Source organism: Halichoerus grypus, chromosome 9 (assembly GCF_964656455.1).
Source record: "Halichoerus grypus chromosome 9, mHalGry1.hap1.1, whole genome shotgun sequence".
NCBI classification, from domain to species: domain Eukaryota; kingdom Metazoa; phylum Chordata; class Mammalia; order Carnivora; family Phocidae; genus Halichoerus; species Halichoerus grypus.
Window position 1 is genome coordinate 27541139 of NC_135720.1, and position 13681 is coordinate 27554819.

General features: G+C 36.0%; 1 protein-coding gene across 1 annotated transcript in view; it reads right to left on the minus strand.

The window, feature by feature from the left end:
• PEX7 (peroxisomal biogenesis factor 7) overlaps positions 1–13681 on the minus strand; it is an 82373-nt gene that overhangs the window by 16353 nt on the left and 52339 nt on the right. Inside the window, exon 9 of the mRNA XM_036097491.2 lies at positions 6525–6624. Within this exon, the coding sequence (XP_035953384.1) occupies positions 6525–6624 (100 nt within the window). The remainder of the gene's footprint in view (positions 1–6524; positions 6625–13681) is intronic.

Sequence of the window (13681 nt, forward strand, 5' to 3'; positions counted from 1 at the left end):
ACCTTTTCCACTCGATCCCATTTGTATAGCAGCTGTGTTTTCTGCCCGTGCTCTGCCAAAAGTAAAACAGTACTGGGGTCCCATCTCTCCTTGGAAGGAGGCCTCTTGTCTTCCTTGGATTTAGGGCTACTTGTTTGCCCTGCTGTCTCAGCTTTCTGATGGATTCACAGAAAGTCTGATTTTGTAGTTTATCTGACTTTCTCTTATTTTTACAGCGGAAATAATGCTTGTTTCATCTTTTTACATCTTAGGGAAAATTAGAATGTCCACTCCTTTTTTTAAAAAATCTTCACTGAGATGTAATTTAAATACCATAAAATTCACCCATTTTAAGTGTACAATTCAATGATTTTTAGGATCTTTACAGGGCTGTTCAGCTATCACCATAATCCAGCTTTAGAATATTTCCACCACTCCCAAAAGATCCTCTGTGTCCATCTGCAAACAATCCCCATCCTCATCCCCTACCACAGATAACCACTAATCTCCTTTCTATCTCTATAGACCTGCCTTTTCTGGACATTTTATATAAATGAAATTATACATTATACAGTCTTTGCATCTAGTTTCTTTCATTAGCATAATGCTCTGGAGCTTCATCCATGTTGTAGCATGTATCAAACTGCTCCCTTTTATTCCTGAATAGTATTCCATTGTATCGATATACCACATTTTGTTTATCCATTCAGCAGCTGACTGACATTTGGATTGCTCCCACTTTCTGGCTATGAACATTCATGTACAAGTCCTTGTGTAGATCTATATTTTCATTTCTTTTGGTTAGATATCTAAGAGTGTAAGTGCTGAGATGTATGGTAAATTTACATTTAACTTTTTAAGAAACTGTCAAACTTTTCCAAAATAACTACAAGATTTTACATTTCCACCAGCAGTACATGGGAATGTCCTCTTTCTTGAACTAAGTTCTTCTTTGAACTTCAAAGATACTATACTTTTGTAGTTCTTCTTTTACCTCGCTAACCATTCCTTCTCAATCCACTTTGCTGGATTCTCTTCTTTCAGACTTCTAGAGTTTCTTCTGAGCCTCTTCTTCACTTATATACTCTCTAGATAATTTTGATCTTCCCCCAAACTTTTAAATCGTTTTTATGCCAAAAACCTCCAAATTTGCATCTGTTACCCTAAACTCTTCCCCGAGGTGGACAAGCCTAAATCTGTTTACCTAGCATCTCCATTTGAATGTCTAACAGGAGACCTCTCCAACATAACTCTTGACTGTTCCCTATCCCAAATCATCTCCTCTTCCCCTATCTCAGTAAATTAAACCATTGCCCACCTTGTTTCCTAGGTCCAAATCTCAGGAGTAATCATTGATTTTTCTGTTTCTCTCATAGTCCATTTCTAACCCATCAGCAAATCCTACTATCTCCAAAGTAAACCATGTGAAATTTTCAGTAATTTTATATGGTTGAATCTACTATATTATGAATCTTTTCATCTCAACATCTCTTAGATTTTAAGTCACCATTATCTTTTTTTTTTTAAGATTTTATTTATTTATTTGAGAGAGAGCGAGCACAAGCAGAGGGAGTCGCAGAGGGAGAGGGAGAAGCAGGCTCCCCACTGAGTAGGGAGCTCGATCCCTGGGACGCTGGGATCATGACGTGAGCCGAAGGCAGACGCTTAACCAACTGAGCCACCCAGGTGCCCCTTAAGTCACCATTATCTTTTGCCTGGATTACTTCAAGAGACTCTAAGCTGCCCTCCCAGCTTTCAATCTTACCTGTCCTCTATTCTGCCACAACAGACAGAATGATTTTTTTTCTTTTTAAGTAGGCTCCATGTCCAGCATGGAGCCCAATGCAGGGCTTGAACTCGTAACACTGAGATCAAGACCCGAGCAAGAGTTGGACGCTTAACCAACGGAGTTGGTTAACCTACTGAGCCACCCAGATGCCCCCAGAATGATCTTTTAAAAGCACAAATCACTGGACAACCTCATGTAAAAGAATGAAACTGGATCACTATCTTATCCCATATACAAAAATTAACTCAACATGGATTAAAGACTTCAATTTAAGACTTGAAACCATAACACTTCAAGAAGAAAACACAGGTATTAAGCTTTGACAAGAGTCTTGGCAACAAATTTTTGGATCTGACTCCAAAAGCAAAGACAAGGGGAACTATATCAAACTAAAACGCTTCTGTACAGTAAAGGAAATAATCAACAAAATGAAAAGGCTGAATGGGAGAAAATATTTGCAAATCATATATGATAAGGGGCTAATATCCAAAATATAGAATGAACTCATACAACTCAATAGCAAAAACACACACAATCCAATTAAAAAAGAGGCAGAAGCTCTGAATAGAAATTTTTCCGAAGAAGAAATACAGATGGCCAACATGAAAAATGCTCAACATTACTAATCATCAGGGAACTGCAAATCAAAACCACAGTTAGATATCACCCCACACCTGTTATAATATGGCAATCATCAAAAAGACAAGAAATAATAAGTGTGGGCAATTATGTAGAGAAAAGGGAACTCTTGTAAACTATTGATGGGAATGTACCTTGGTGTAGCTGCTATAGAAAACAGTATGAAGGTTCCTTTAAAAATTAAAAATAGAACTACCATATAATCCAGCAATTTTACTTCTTGGTATGTATCCAAAGAAAATGAAAATACTAATTTCAAAAGATATATGTACCCCTATGTTCACTGCAGCATTATTTACAATAGCCACAATATGAAAACAACTAAGTGTCCATCAATGAATGAATGGATAAAGAAAACATGGTAGGGATAGATAGATAGATAGATAGATAGATAGATAGATAGATAGATAGGCAGATAGATAGATATAGATATACAGATATATAGATACACATATACACACATATATATATATGCAATAAAATTAAGCTATAAAAAAAGAATGAAATCTTGCCATTTGTGATAATATTAAGAGGAATCAGACAGAGAAAGAAATAGTTTGATTTCACTTACATATGGAATCTTAAAAGACCCCAAAACCAAAAAACAAAGCAACCAAGCTCAAAGATAATAGAGAACAGATTGGTGGTTACCAGAGGCAAGGGTAAGGAGTGGGAGAAATAGATGAAAGGGGTCAAAAGGTACTAACTTCCAGTTATAAAATAAATAAGTCCTGGGGATTATAAAATGGTACAGCATGGTGACTATAGTTAATAATACTGTATTATATATTTGAAAGTTTCTATGAGAGATCCTAAAAGTCCTCATCACAAGAAAAACATTTTTTTGTAACTTCATGTGATGAGAGATGTTAACTAGATTTATTGTGGTGATTATTTTGCAATATATACAAATGTCAGATCATTATGTTATATGCCTGAAATATTAATTATACCTCAATAAAGAAAATCCACAAATCAATTTCTATCATTCTTCTGCTTTTCAATCTCCAAAGGCAATTACAAAGAAAATCAAACACAGTACAGTCTACAGGTCCCTCCACAATTTGGCCCCTGCCTAGTTCCCATCACTTTCCCCCTCATTCAGTAGGCTCCTGCCACACTGGCCTTCTTTCTGTCCCTTAATAATAACAAACCGTTTCCCATATCAAGGACTTGACTGTTGTTTCCTCTGTGAAAAACACTCTTCCCTTAGATTTTTGGATGGCTGGCTTCATTTCATTATTCAACTATCAGCTCACATTTCACTTTTCTTAGAGTCTTCCCCAGACCATTTAAGCAAAAGTACCCCATCATTCTCTATCAAATTGCTCCAATTCTGAATAGCATTTATTACTATATGAAATCATCTTTTGGTTTATTATTTGATTTCTCCCCTGTATGTAAGCTCCATGACAGCAGGAACCAAGTCTGCTTTGTTTGCTGGTTTATTCTTAGTGCCTAGAACAATGCCTGGCCTTCAGTAGGCACCTGACAAATATGAATGAATGCATATTTTCCTAAAGCATCCTTAGCTTCCCTCTGTTTTAGCATTTTTCATACTACACTGTAATTACCTGTCTTACACAGCTGTAGTAGATACTCAATAAATGTGACTGAATAAAAGAATCAATGAATGTCAAAGAGCACTAAGAGAAACAGAAAAATAGATAATTCTGTAATAATACTTTCAAATGATTAAAAATACATTAATAATAAAAGATGCATTAACTAAAAAAACTCTTTAATATTTCATTTGTATGACCTACAACACATAGCAAAAATTATATAAAGTAAATTTGACTAACCTTGAAGAATGGGGAGAAACATAAAATTTAGTTGATAATCTCAACACTCAACTTTTAAAAATATGACAAGTAAACAAATATATTTTCTTAAATTCTAATGTTGAATAATATACCATAAATAAAGAAGAAACAATTTCTTTCATTCTCAAGTACTAGCCATGCTCCCTTCCATCCCAGGGTTTGTGATATACTATTACTTTTTTATGATATTCCTCTGTCTCTTCACTAGTTAACACTTCCTCATCAGATCTCAGATAAGCCTCACTTCCTTACAGATGTTTTATACAGGTCAAATATCTATCCTAATTATGAACCTCTGAGGAGCAACGTACTTCTCCTTCATAGGCTTGTCACAGCTGTCTATTCACGTTCATTTGTGAGATTAGTTGATACAACAGTAGATTAAATGCTTTATGAAGACATGGCCCACGTTTACTTTCATTCCTCACTGAATCCCCAGTACCTAGTACAAGTCCGACATATGAAAATATCTGTGGAAACAGTAAATGAATGAGAGGGAGTGGTCTTACTTTTAAGGTCCCTCCTAATCCCAAGATTCTGTCCCACTATGAGTTAATTCAGTGAAGATTTGTAGTACAATTGAACTGTATATTATGCCATTGAATTTGATGCTTCTTTAGAGCTCAAAGACCCCTGCTTCTCCATTCCTATTTGCTCCCAACAGCAACTATTTCCTTAGTACAAATGGAGTTTGGTTATTCAACCAGAAGAGATGGTTGGCAGTCACCAGATTATAAAATATACACACACATATATATATGGCCATGTGATAAAATCTCTTACTACTTAAGAGATTTTAAAATATGACTAATACAAAATGATTAATAAGTATGATTAATAAATCCTCTGAAAACAAAGTTCATTTTAATAAGGTGGTCTATGTGTGGAGGATTTAGAAAACACTTGACGCTCTGGGCGAGGAACTGCCATGACCATGTACATTGAGGAGGCCATAGTCTGGGACGCATAAAGTGCAGGTTAACAGAAATATATGAGAAGGAAAATATTTACTTAGGGTCTTTTGTTTGGTAGTGCCACATTTCAATAGGTACACTGCAACTTTTTTTAACTAGGACAGCAAACAGGTATGATTATTTTATTAAAAACCATCTATAATAAATGTATTTCTCAGAAAAGGAACTAGTTCATTTGAAACACATTATATTTACATTAAAGATAATGCTATTTCGCCTATCACTATTTCAGTTTCTTCTCAGATGTCATTAAATCATTTAAAAACAATTATTCTAATGTTAATGAGAATATTCTAATGCCTAATAAGAATATTTTATGTATTTATTTTTTGAGAATATTTTATAATGAGAATTGTCTTAAGTTCCTAAAATTAAAAAAAAAAAAGTATCCATTTAAATTTAAGAATACAGTAATGAGAAACGGGATTTGCTTTTGGTCCAAGTTCTAAAATTCATCATAAAAACATAATTTCTTAGTCATACTCTAGAATTTCCACATATTATTTTGTTTCATGATTATGTTGGTGTTTTCACATAGTCTGTGTTATAAAGTGTCTAATCACTCAACATACCATAGTGTTTCTGACCTGAGTTTATAATTTCCAAAACTGAAACTGCATTAAAAAAAAAAAAAAACTCTGAAGAATATTTAAAGTCCAAAATATTGACTCTCAAGTCCTCAAGAGAACAAAAGGGGTAAAATAAGAAGTTTATTAATTTTTTTAAGATTTATTTATTTTAGAGAGAGCAAGTGCATGCATGAATGGGGGGAGGGGCAGAGGGAGAGGGAGAGAAGCAGACTCCCCGCTGAGCACAGAGCCTCACACAGGCTCGATCCCATGACCCTGAGATCATGACCTGAGACGAAATCAAGAGCCCATGCTTAACCAACTGAGCCACCTGGGCGCCCCTTAAATTTAATTAAAACAGTAGCCATTCTACTCTATCTGGTTGCCCATTGGAAGCTTCTCTTCTGACACATGGTGTGGAGAGGATGATGATAGTCCTGAGAGGAAAATGACCTACCCATCATCTCAACTGCTCAGTGAGGCAACTGAATCTAGAACCACACTCCTGACTCTCACAAACCTCTGAGGACAAGCCATCCCCATTCTATTCTTCTCTTGTCACCCTTTCTATTGGGAGAGGTCTGCTCAAATGCTCGTTTATGTAACAAAAGAGATCAAGTTAATTAAGTAAATATACTTTGTCCTGCCCTAAAGGCAAAAGTGTCTTCCTGACAGCAGCACACGCCGTGCATGGAGCTAGTTGCAAACTGCATCGGTAAGAAAAGCATCAGGAGATCGCACCCATTACCTGAGTAGGACTCTGAAGACTTAAATCTAAACCACAAGTAAACTCCGTGTGATGTTCCACTGTTTCAAGAAGAGGGTCAGGCTTTGAAAAGTTCCAGAATCTGTGAATATAAACAGAAAGAAATAATTTAAGTGCTAAAACTACCCAAAAATGGATCTAAGAAAAAACAGATATTTACCACAGCAGGGTCTTTATCAAGACAGCTTCAACCAATTCTTAAATACAGAGCCCCACTATTGATCTACATAAAAAAACTAATAAAAAATGTACCCCATTCTATTATATAAAAAAATGAAATTATTAATCAATCTACTCTTGTAGATTATTCCCATTAGTATACCTTGTAGGATAGAAGCTTAACAAGTTTTAGTTAAAAAAAAAATTTTATATTGCACAAGGACATTTAAGATGAGATATACTATGCTTCTGTAGCAATTTCCAAAAGCATTCATGACTGTAAAATAAGGATATTGGATTACCCGAACTCTAACATTTTGTGATTTTTAAATACTTCATTTCTCAACAACTGATATGAAAAGATCTTAGGTTTAATTTACATTTCAACAGCAATTCAGATTCTTTAAAAAGAATCTGTTCTCTTATAAAAATCTCGGTAATTCTGAAAAAAAAAATTTTTTTGAGGCACAGCCTTTCTTATGGATTCTACATCAATGTAATTTCTAGAGTCAAGAATCTGAAATGTGTTTTCCTGGGCCAATATTAAGTATTCCATTTATTCTCTATAGACTGGGAGTGGTACTGTTTACCATAATATGTCTCTGATTTCTACTGTACAGATAGGAACTTGGCCCTATTTTCAATATACAAAATAGTACTTTATTTCTAAAGCTTTATTTGCTCATCATCTTTCTTATTTGACTCTAAACACTCCATAAAAATGGCACATTCAGGATCATAGAGTCATACTCCAATTCAGCCTCCCTAATGATCTGCAACATGGAACACACTGAAGGTTTAGCAGATCTCTCTGAAAGAGAGTAAATACACAGAACCAACAGTCATAGTTTGTTTAACCTGGTGATATTATTTCCCTAATAAATACAGGGTTGGTCTTATTAAGTTTGAAAAGGATTGTTGCTATGGATAAACCACTGTGTGGGTACCAGAGAGACAATGAATAAATAGCTCATTTATCAGATTACTGAAATCTACAAAAATATTTAAGGAGAGTGATTTTACTTTTGAAAATTTCCTGTTCAAACAAATGAGGGAACAGGCTGCAGTCCTTCTCAGAAATCATAAAAGTGGCCTCCACTGTCTTTGCATATTTGTTCCTTTGGGTCTAGAGACAGATACTGTACTGAAATCTAATTTTCTAGATTTTGATAATGTTTATATAAGCAAAAGTAAATAAGTCATCATGTAATTTTGTTTCTAGAACATGGTTATTCACTGATTTGCATTATTTGAAACAGTAATCAAATGATTTTGTAAATACCCACTATGTTCCAAAAAATATTCAAAATGGTTTTAAAAATGAGTATTTAATATGGCCAAAAAAATGAGTTAAAGGAAAAGGACAGGAAAGTAAATCTGAACTTGCAATGAGATTGATAAACAAAAATAAAAAGCATCTTCAACATCTCTGAAGGAAACACAGAGATGTTGCTTCATAGGCTGCTACTCATGAGTCAATGGCATCACCCCAAAGGACAGGGTAGTAGAATCATTCTATAGGAAGGTCAAGGTCAACTTAATCTAGGTATTCAGCTTTCTGACTTCATTTGGGATCTAGATTCTATTTCAATAGAATGGATGAGCATTTGTCTTCAGACCAACCATAGAAATTGGCTTGTGAATTTCAGCAGAACTTTTTAAGGATAATAAAAGCAAAAGGATTCATTTGTACCTTCCTGACAAGTTCCTGGAATGCAGTTTTTGTTATTATTTTGCTTTTTTTTTTTGAGCTAGTTAAGGAAAAGGTGGCACTGAGGACAAAACAGGTGGGCCTTATCAAAATTAGGATGCCCAATAAGAATGCATGTGTGAAAACATCCAACGTTAGCTTTAAAATATGATAAGGGAAGTCACGCATGCAGGAGGGCCGAAATTCTACTCAAAAAGTCAAGCTGCGGGCGCCTGGTTGGCTCAGCCCTGAAAGGAAGTGACTCTTGATCTCTGGGTCGTGAGTTCCAGCCCCACGCTGGGTATAGAGATTACACCAATAAATAAAACTTAAAAAAAAAAAAAAAAAAGGAAAAACTGAATTTGCTCTAATACACAGCTTAACAGGCAGTCAAGTCGCCATACAGCTCCACACCAGAGTCACACCCATCCTAACTTTAACCTGATAAAAACTATCAGGTATTTACCTGGCAATCTACAAAACACTTATCAAACAAGATACACGCTACAACTCTAAGGATACTATTTGGGGAAGGGAGGGTTAATCTAGCGAATGTCTTAAAAGTGCTACCGGCTTAATTCCATCAGTTCACAGCTCTGATGGAAATTATGTAATACACAAATTATGCCTATTGTGCATATGATAGTACAAAAATTATCACTTCCAGCAGAATGGCTGACTAGGTGTCTAGAACATTCTTACTGAAAAAAAAATCCTAGATAATAACATAAAACAAACACCACCACGAAAACTTCATAAGAGCATCAGTGAGGAGCACTCAGGTCAAAAGTAAGACTGAAGCTCAGAGCAGCACATCGACCATGAGCCAGCTTTTGCCTTGAGAGGGTCTGCTGAACAGGAAGATTGGAGCTTCAATTTTCTTTTTTCTTTCTTTTTTTTTTTTTGGAGCTTCAATTTTCTAAACTTCGAGGGGATCGGGAGCCAGAAAAATCAGCAAGATTAATGTTAATATTTATAACTTAAGAAAATTTTCAGTAAGCTAAAATATCTTAACAAAAATATCAAGTTAAAGACAGTAAATGGCACAAACTATGTAAGCTGAGAAAACCAAAAGCTAAGCAATGCCTCTATACACTATAATCCATTTTTCATCGCTAATGGCTTTTTTTAATAACAAAAGAAATATACGTATTTTTTTCCTCATTCCCACTCTCCAATGGCAACCACTGTCAACAGTTCGACGTGGACACTTCCAGAACTATTCCATGTTCCTCCATTCTAATTCCACCAGGAAGGGGCAAGCAGTAAGAAGGGGGTGGGCATTTCTCCACATTTTCTCATGTTTGCATGTAAGGGGGTGGGCAAGGTCTCTCCTTGCAATCTTCTGAAATCAAAGGTTCCATAAGTTCTATATATCTGAGGGCCTTCATGTGCCTATCACATAAGTAAAATAGGCTCCTTTTATTGGGAGAAGTCAGGCTCCATATATCATTAAGCGGTCAAATTAGGCATGTTATTGTTAAGTTCAATGTTTGTTTTGGTCCAGCACATATACGACTTGGTGCCTTTTTGTCTCTTTGCTGATGAAATCACTGACTATTTAAGCTCTCTCATGGGAAGTAAATATACCGGACAGGGTTCCAATGATTAAAAATATTACAGAACTGTAGGAACATTTTTCATTTAAATTGGAGATGGAGAGAGAGAAAAATTCATCACAGTACAAAGTCTTGTTTGAGTTCCTTTTTACCTTCTGATTCCACACTTCTTTAACAAAGCAAGTATGGAGCACTATGTTAAATAAAACAGCCAAACTATTTCAAAAATTAAGCTGAAATCATTTTTTACTTTACTAAAATATAATTTGAAATCCCTCTACTAACACTTCTGAAATTTAGCCAACATATGAGTTCAGTAGAACATTTATAATATTTTTCAAAATTCTTCTTTTTCCTTTCCTGTTCTCAACTTACGAGTTGGTCCATAATTCTCTGTGAGTCTTTCCTAACTACAATAGAAAGAGATGGGAAAAAATGTTGGCTCCTTTTTCATGTCTTAGAAGTTCATTAATTTTAGTCAAGCTGAATTTTAATTAATTTTAGTCACATTAATTTTAGTTGTGTTTTTAAAATTCTAAGCAAATTGCACAATTATAATTCCCTGTTTGCACTGCTTCAGGCTAGTATTCTCTAGAATGAAGAGTAAAAAATGTCACAACAGCTGTTTTCTCATCGCTTAATTACTTGTTCATTCAACAATTTGTGAGTCCTCGGATGTGCCAGGTACTGTGATGGGCGTCAGAAGGAAGAGAGATGTGGCGAGATAGACTGACATTCTTTAAAAAGACCACAGAAACATAAATGTCACTGCAACTGACAAGTGCCCCCAAAGACAATGTGGGATGGTATAAGAATGACATCCTGGGGTGCTTGGGTGGCTCAGTTGGTTGAGTGTCTTGGTTTCGGCTCAGGTCATGATCTCAGGATCCTGAGATCGAGCCCCATGTTGGGCTTTGTGTTCAGTGCCGAGTCTGCTTGAGATTCTCCCTCTGTCCCACTTGCGCTCTTTCTCTCTCTCTCTGTCTCTCTCAAATAAATAAGTAAATCTTTTAAAAAAAAGAAAAAGAAGAAGAATGAAATCCTGAGGAATTGACACTGAACTGAAATCTGAAGGTTGAGGAGTTAGCCAGGTAGAGACCAGCTGGCCCCTTGTCAGCAGGGAACAGAGAGGGTCCGATCACACAGGTCTTTTAGCCCACGTGAGGAATTTGGGATTTTCTCTTAAGTATAAAAAACAAAAGAAAAGGAAACAAATAATAATAATAAAAAAAAACGGAAGGAGAGAGGTGCCTGGGTGGCTTAGTTGGTTAAGCGTCTGCCTTTGGTTCAGGTCATGATCCTAGAGTCCTGGGATTGAGCTCCATTTTGGACTCCCTGCTCAGTGGGGAGCCTGCTTCTCCCTCTCCCTCTGCTGCTCCCCCTGCTGTTCTCTCTCTCTCTCTCTCCCCATGTCAAATAAATAAATAAAATCTTAAAAAAAAAAAAACTGAAGGAGATTTATATACTCGGCTTTACATTCTTTGAAAACATTTTCTTAGTAAACTTTTAAATGTTATAATAGTTTTAAATCTGCAGAGAACTTCTGAACAAAGTAGAGTTCCCATATAGTATGACCCTATGCAGTACGGGTCCAAAAAGAGTAAATACCAGCTTGGATTTAAGATGGTGACAGTGATGATGAAGAAAGGTTAATGGACTGGAGATATATGCAGGCAGAAGAATTAATAGAACAGAGGAAACAACAATGATTAATGGAATAGGAAAAAAATAAAGAATGATTCCTATGTTTCTGGCTTCTATCATAGTACTTATGATACTTCCATGTATTTAGTTATTTATAGATCTTTTTTCTTCTAAAAGGCACTAAACTCCTTGAATTCAGGGACAGTGTCCTATTCTTCTTTGTATGTCTAGCATATATAAAAGTATCTGACACACGGACACCCAAAGAACGTCTTAAATGAATGAAAAAAAATAAATGTGAATATTAAGGACAAGATAAATAACAAAGGCCAACCTCACAAATAAAGTAACTTTAAATCACCTATAGACATGGTTCCCAAATGATGGACCACAGACTCATTCCTCTGCTTTGCTGAGGAATTTTTTCTGAAAATTCCAATTGAGTAGATCTGTATGGAATCCAAAAATCCCTTCCCAGGATGTGGTGCTGCTCAACCAGCTAGGCCTGGAAGTTACCAATCTAAAGTAGCACTTCAACAGATAAGATTTGATAAATTCCCATCAGAAACAACAGTGATTCTAGTCATCAGGCAGAAGGGGAGGCAAGGAAAAAAGCCAGTGTGTGTGTGAGGGGGTGGTTCTCAACCTTAACTAAATGCAATCAACTGAGAAACTTTAAAAAACTGATGTGGGAATGCTATCCCTAGAAATCCTGATTTAATTGGCCTGGGGTATGTCATGGGCATTGGGAGGTTCAAACATTCTCCAGGTGATTGTAATGTACAGCCAAGGTTGAGCTTCTTGAGGGGGTGGGGGTGGGGTGGCAGATATTATCCATTAATTGAGAATCACTGATCTAGACCAACAGTTCTCAAACTTAACTTTGCATCAGAATCACCTGGCGTGCTTATGAAAAACAGAAGGTATGGAGTGAGGCTCAAGAATGTGCTTTAGAGATTAAGCAATCTATTGTGATACAGTTAATAAATGGCAGCCCCAATGTACAGACTTTACTGGCACCATGTCCAGTACTTCTTCTACTGAAAGATGCTGCCATTCGCTTTTTCTCGGTCATGCCAAGGAACCTGGAATATAGGTGGCCTGGGGCTCTTCAGGTAGCTCTGATTAACACCCTGAACGTTCAAATGGCCTTGGACCAAGTCAGGCTTCCCCTATACTCCTCAAACTACATAGAAAATTCCATTAGCCAAAGCCCATGCCAACAGTCCATTAGTCTGCCAGCTTACATTCAAAACCAATACCCTAAGAAAAGTACAAGCTAGAATAAATCTTAACTCCTCTGGCAAGGAGTTCAGAAATTTTCCTTTCTTCTAATATTTTTTACATGCACTTACTGGATCTCCCATCTATCTTGCTATCCCTTCCTGACTTTTGCATCACTCAACTGATCAGCTCTTTCTGTAACCTCACAGATCCCCATCTTTTTGAAGTGAATCCTCCCTGAGCAGAACACATGGAATCACGGGCTTATTATTTTATTGTCTGTATTGCTTTTGGAGGGGATTAAAACATAGAAATTATAGACTAGCAAAACAATCTTGTTAAAGAGCTAAACATTCATTCATTAAAGAATATTCATTGGGTGCTAAGGCTCATTTGTTTGCATGACTAGATTGGAAAGCTGTTTATTTTTGTAACTGGTAATGACAAAAATAAAGCCTAAAACTGAAAAATACTGTCTGCTAAATGAAAAAGTATGATTAATTTCAAAGAATTACTGAACAATTTTCAAAGAACTTTTAGAACGACTCATTCACAAAAATCCAGGAACCATATTTATAAACTTTCAAGGTTAAACACAAAATTCTAGAATTAAGATTCTCTACCAAAATAAATGCATTTTAATATTTCAGTTAAAACTTTAATTAGATCAGTATTTAAGAGGGACTTACTCCATCCACTTCATCACAATAAACATTAAGCCCAGGAGCCACATACCACAAAGCCTAGCGTACTTTGACAAATTAAAGAAAACCATTAGCTGATGGAAGGCTTGCTCTGAGAGTATTCATGGTTGCAATCCACAGGGATACAGGATGGTTTTCTGAAGAATGCCACATCTCAGC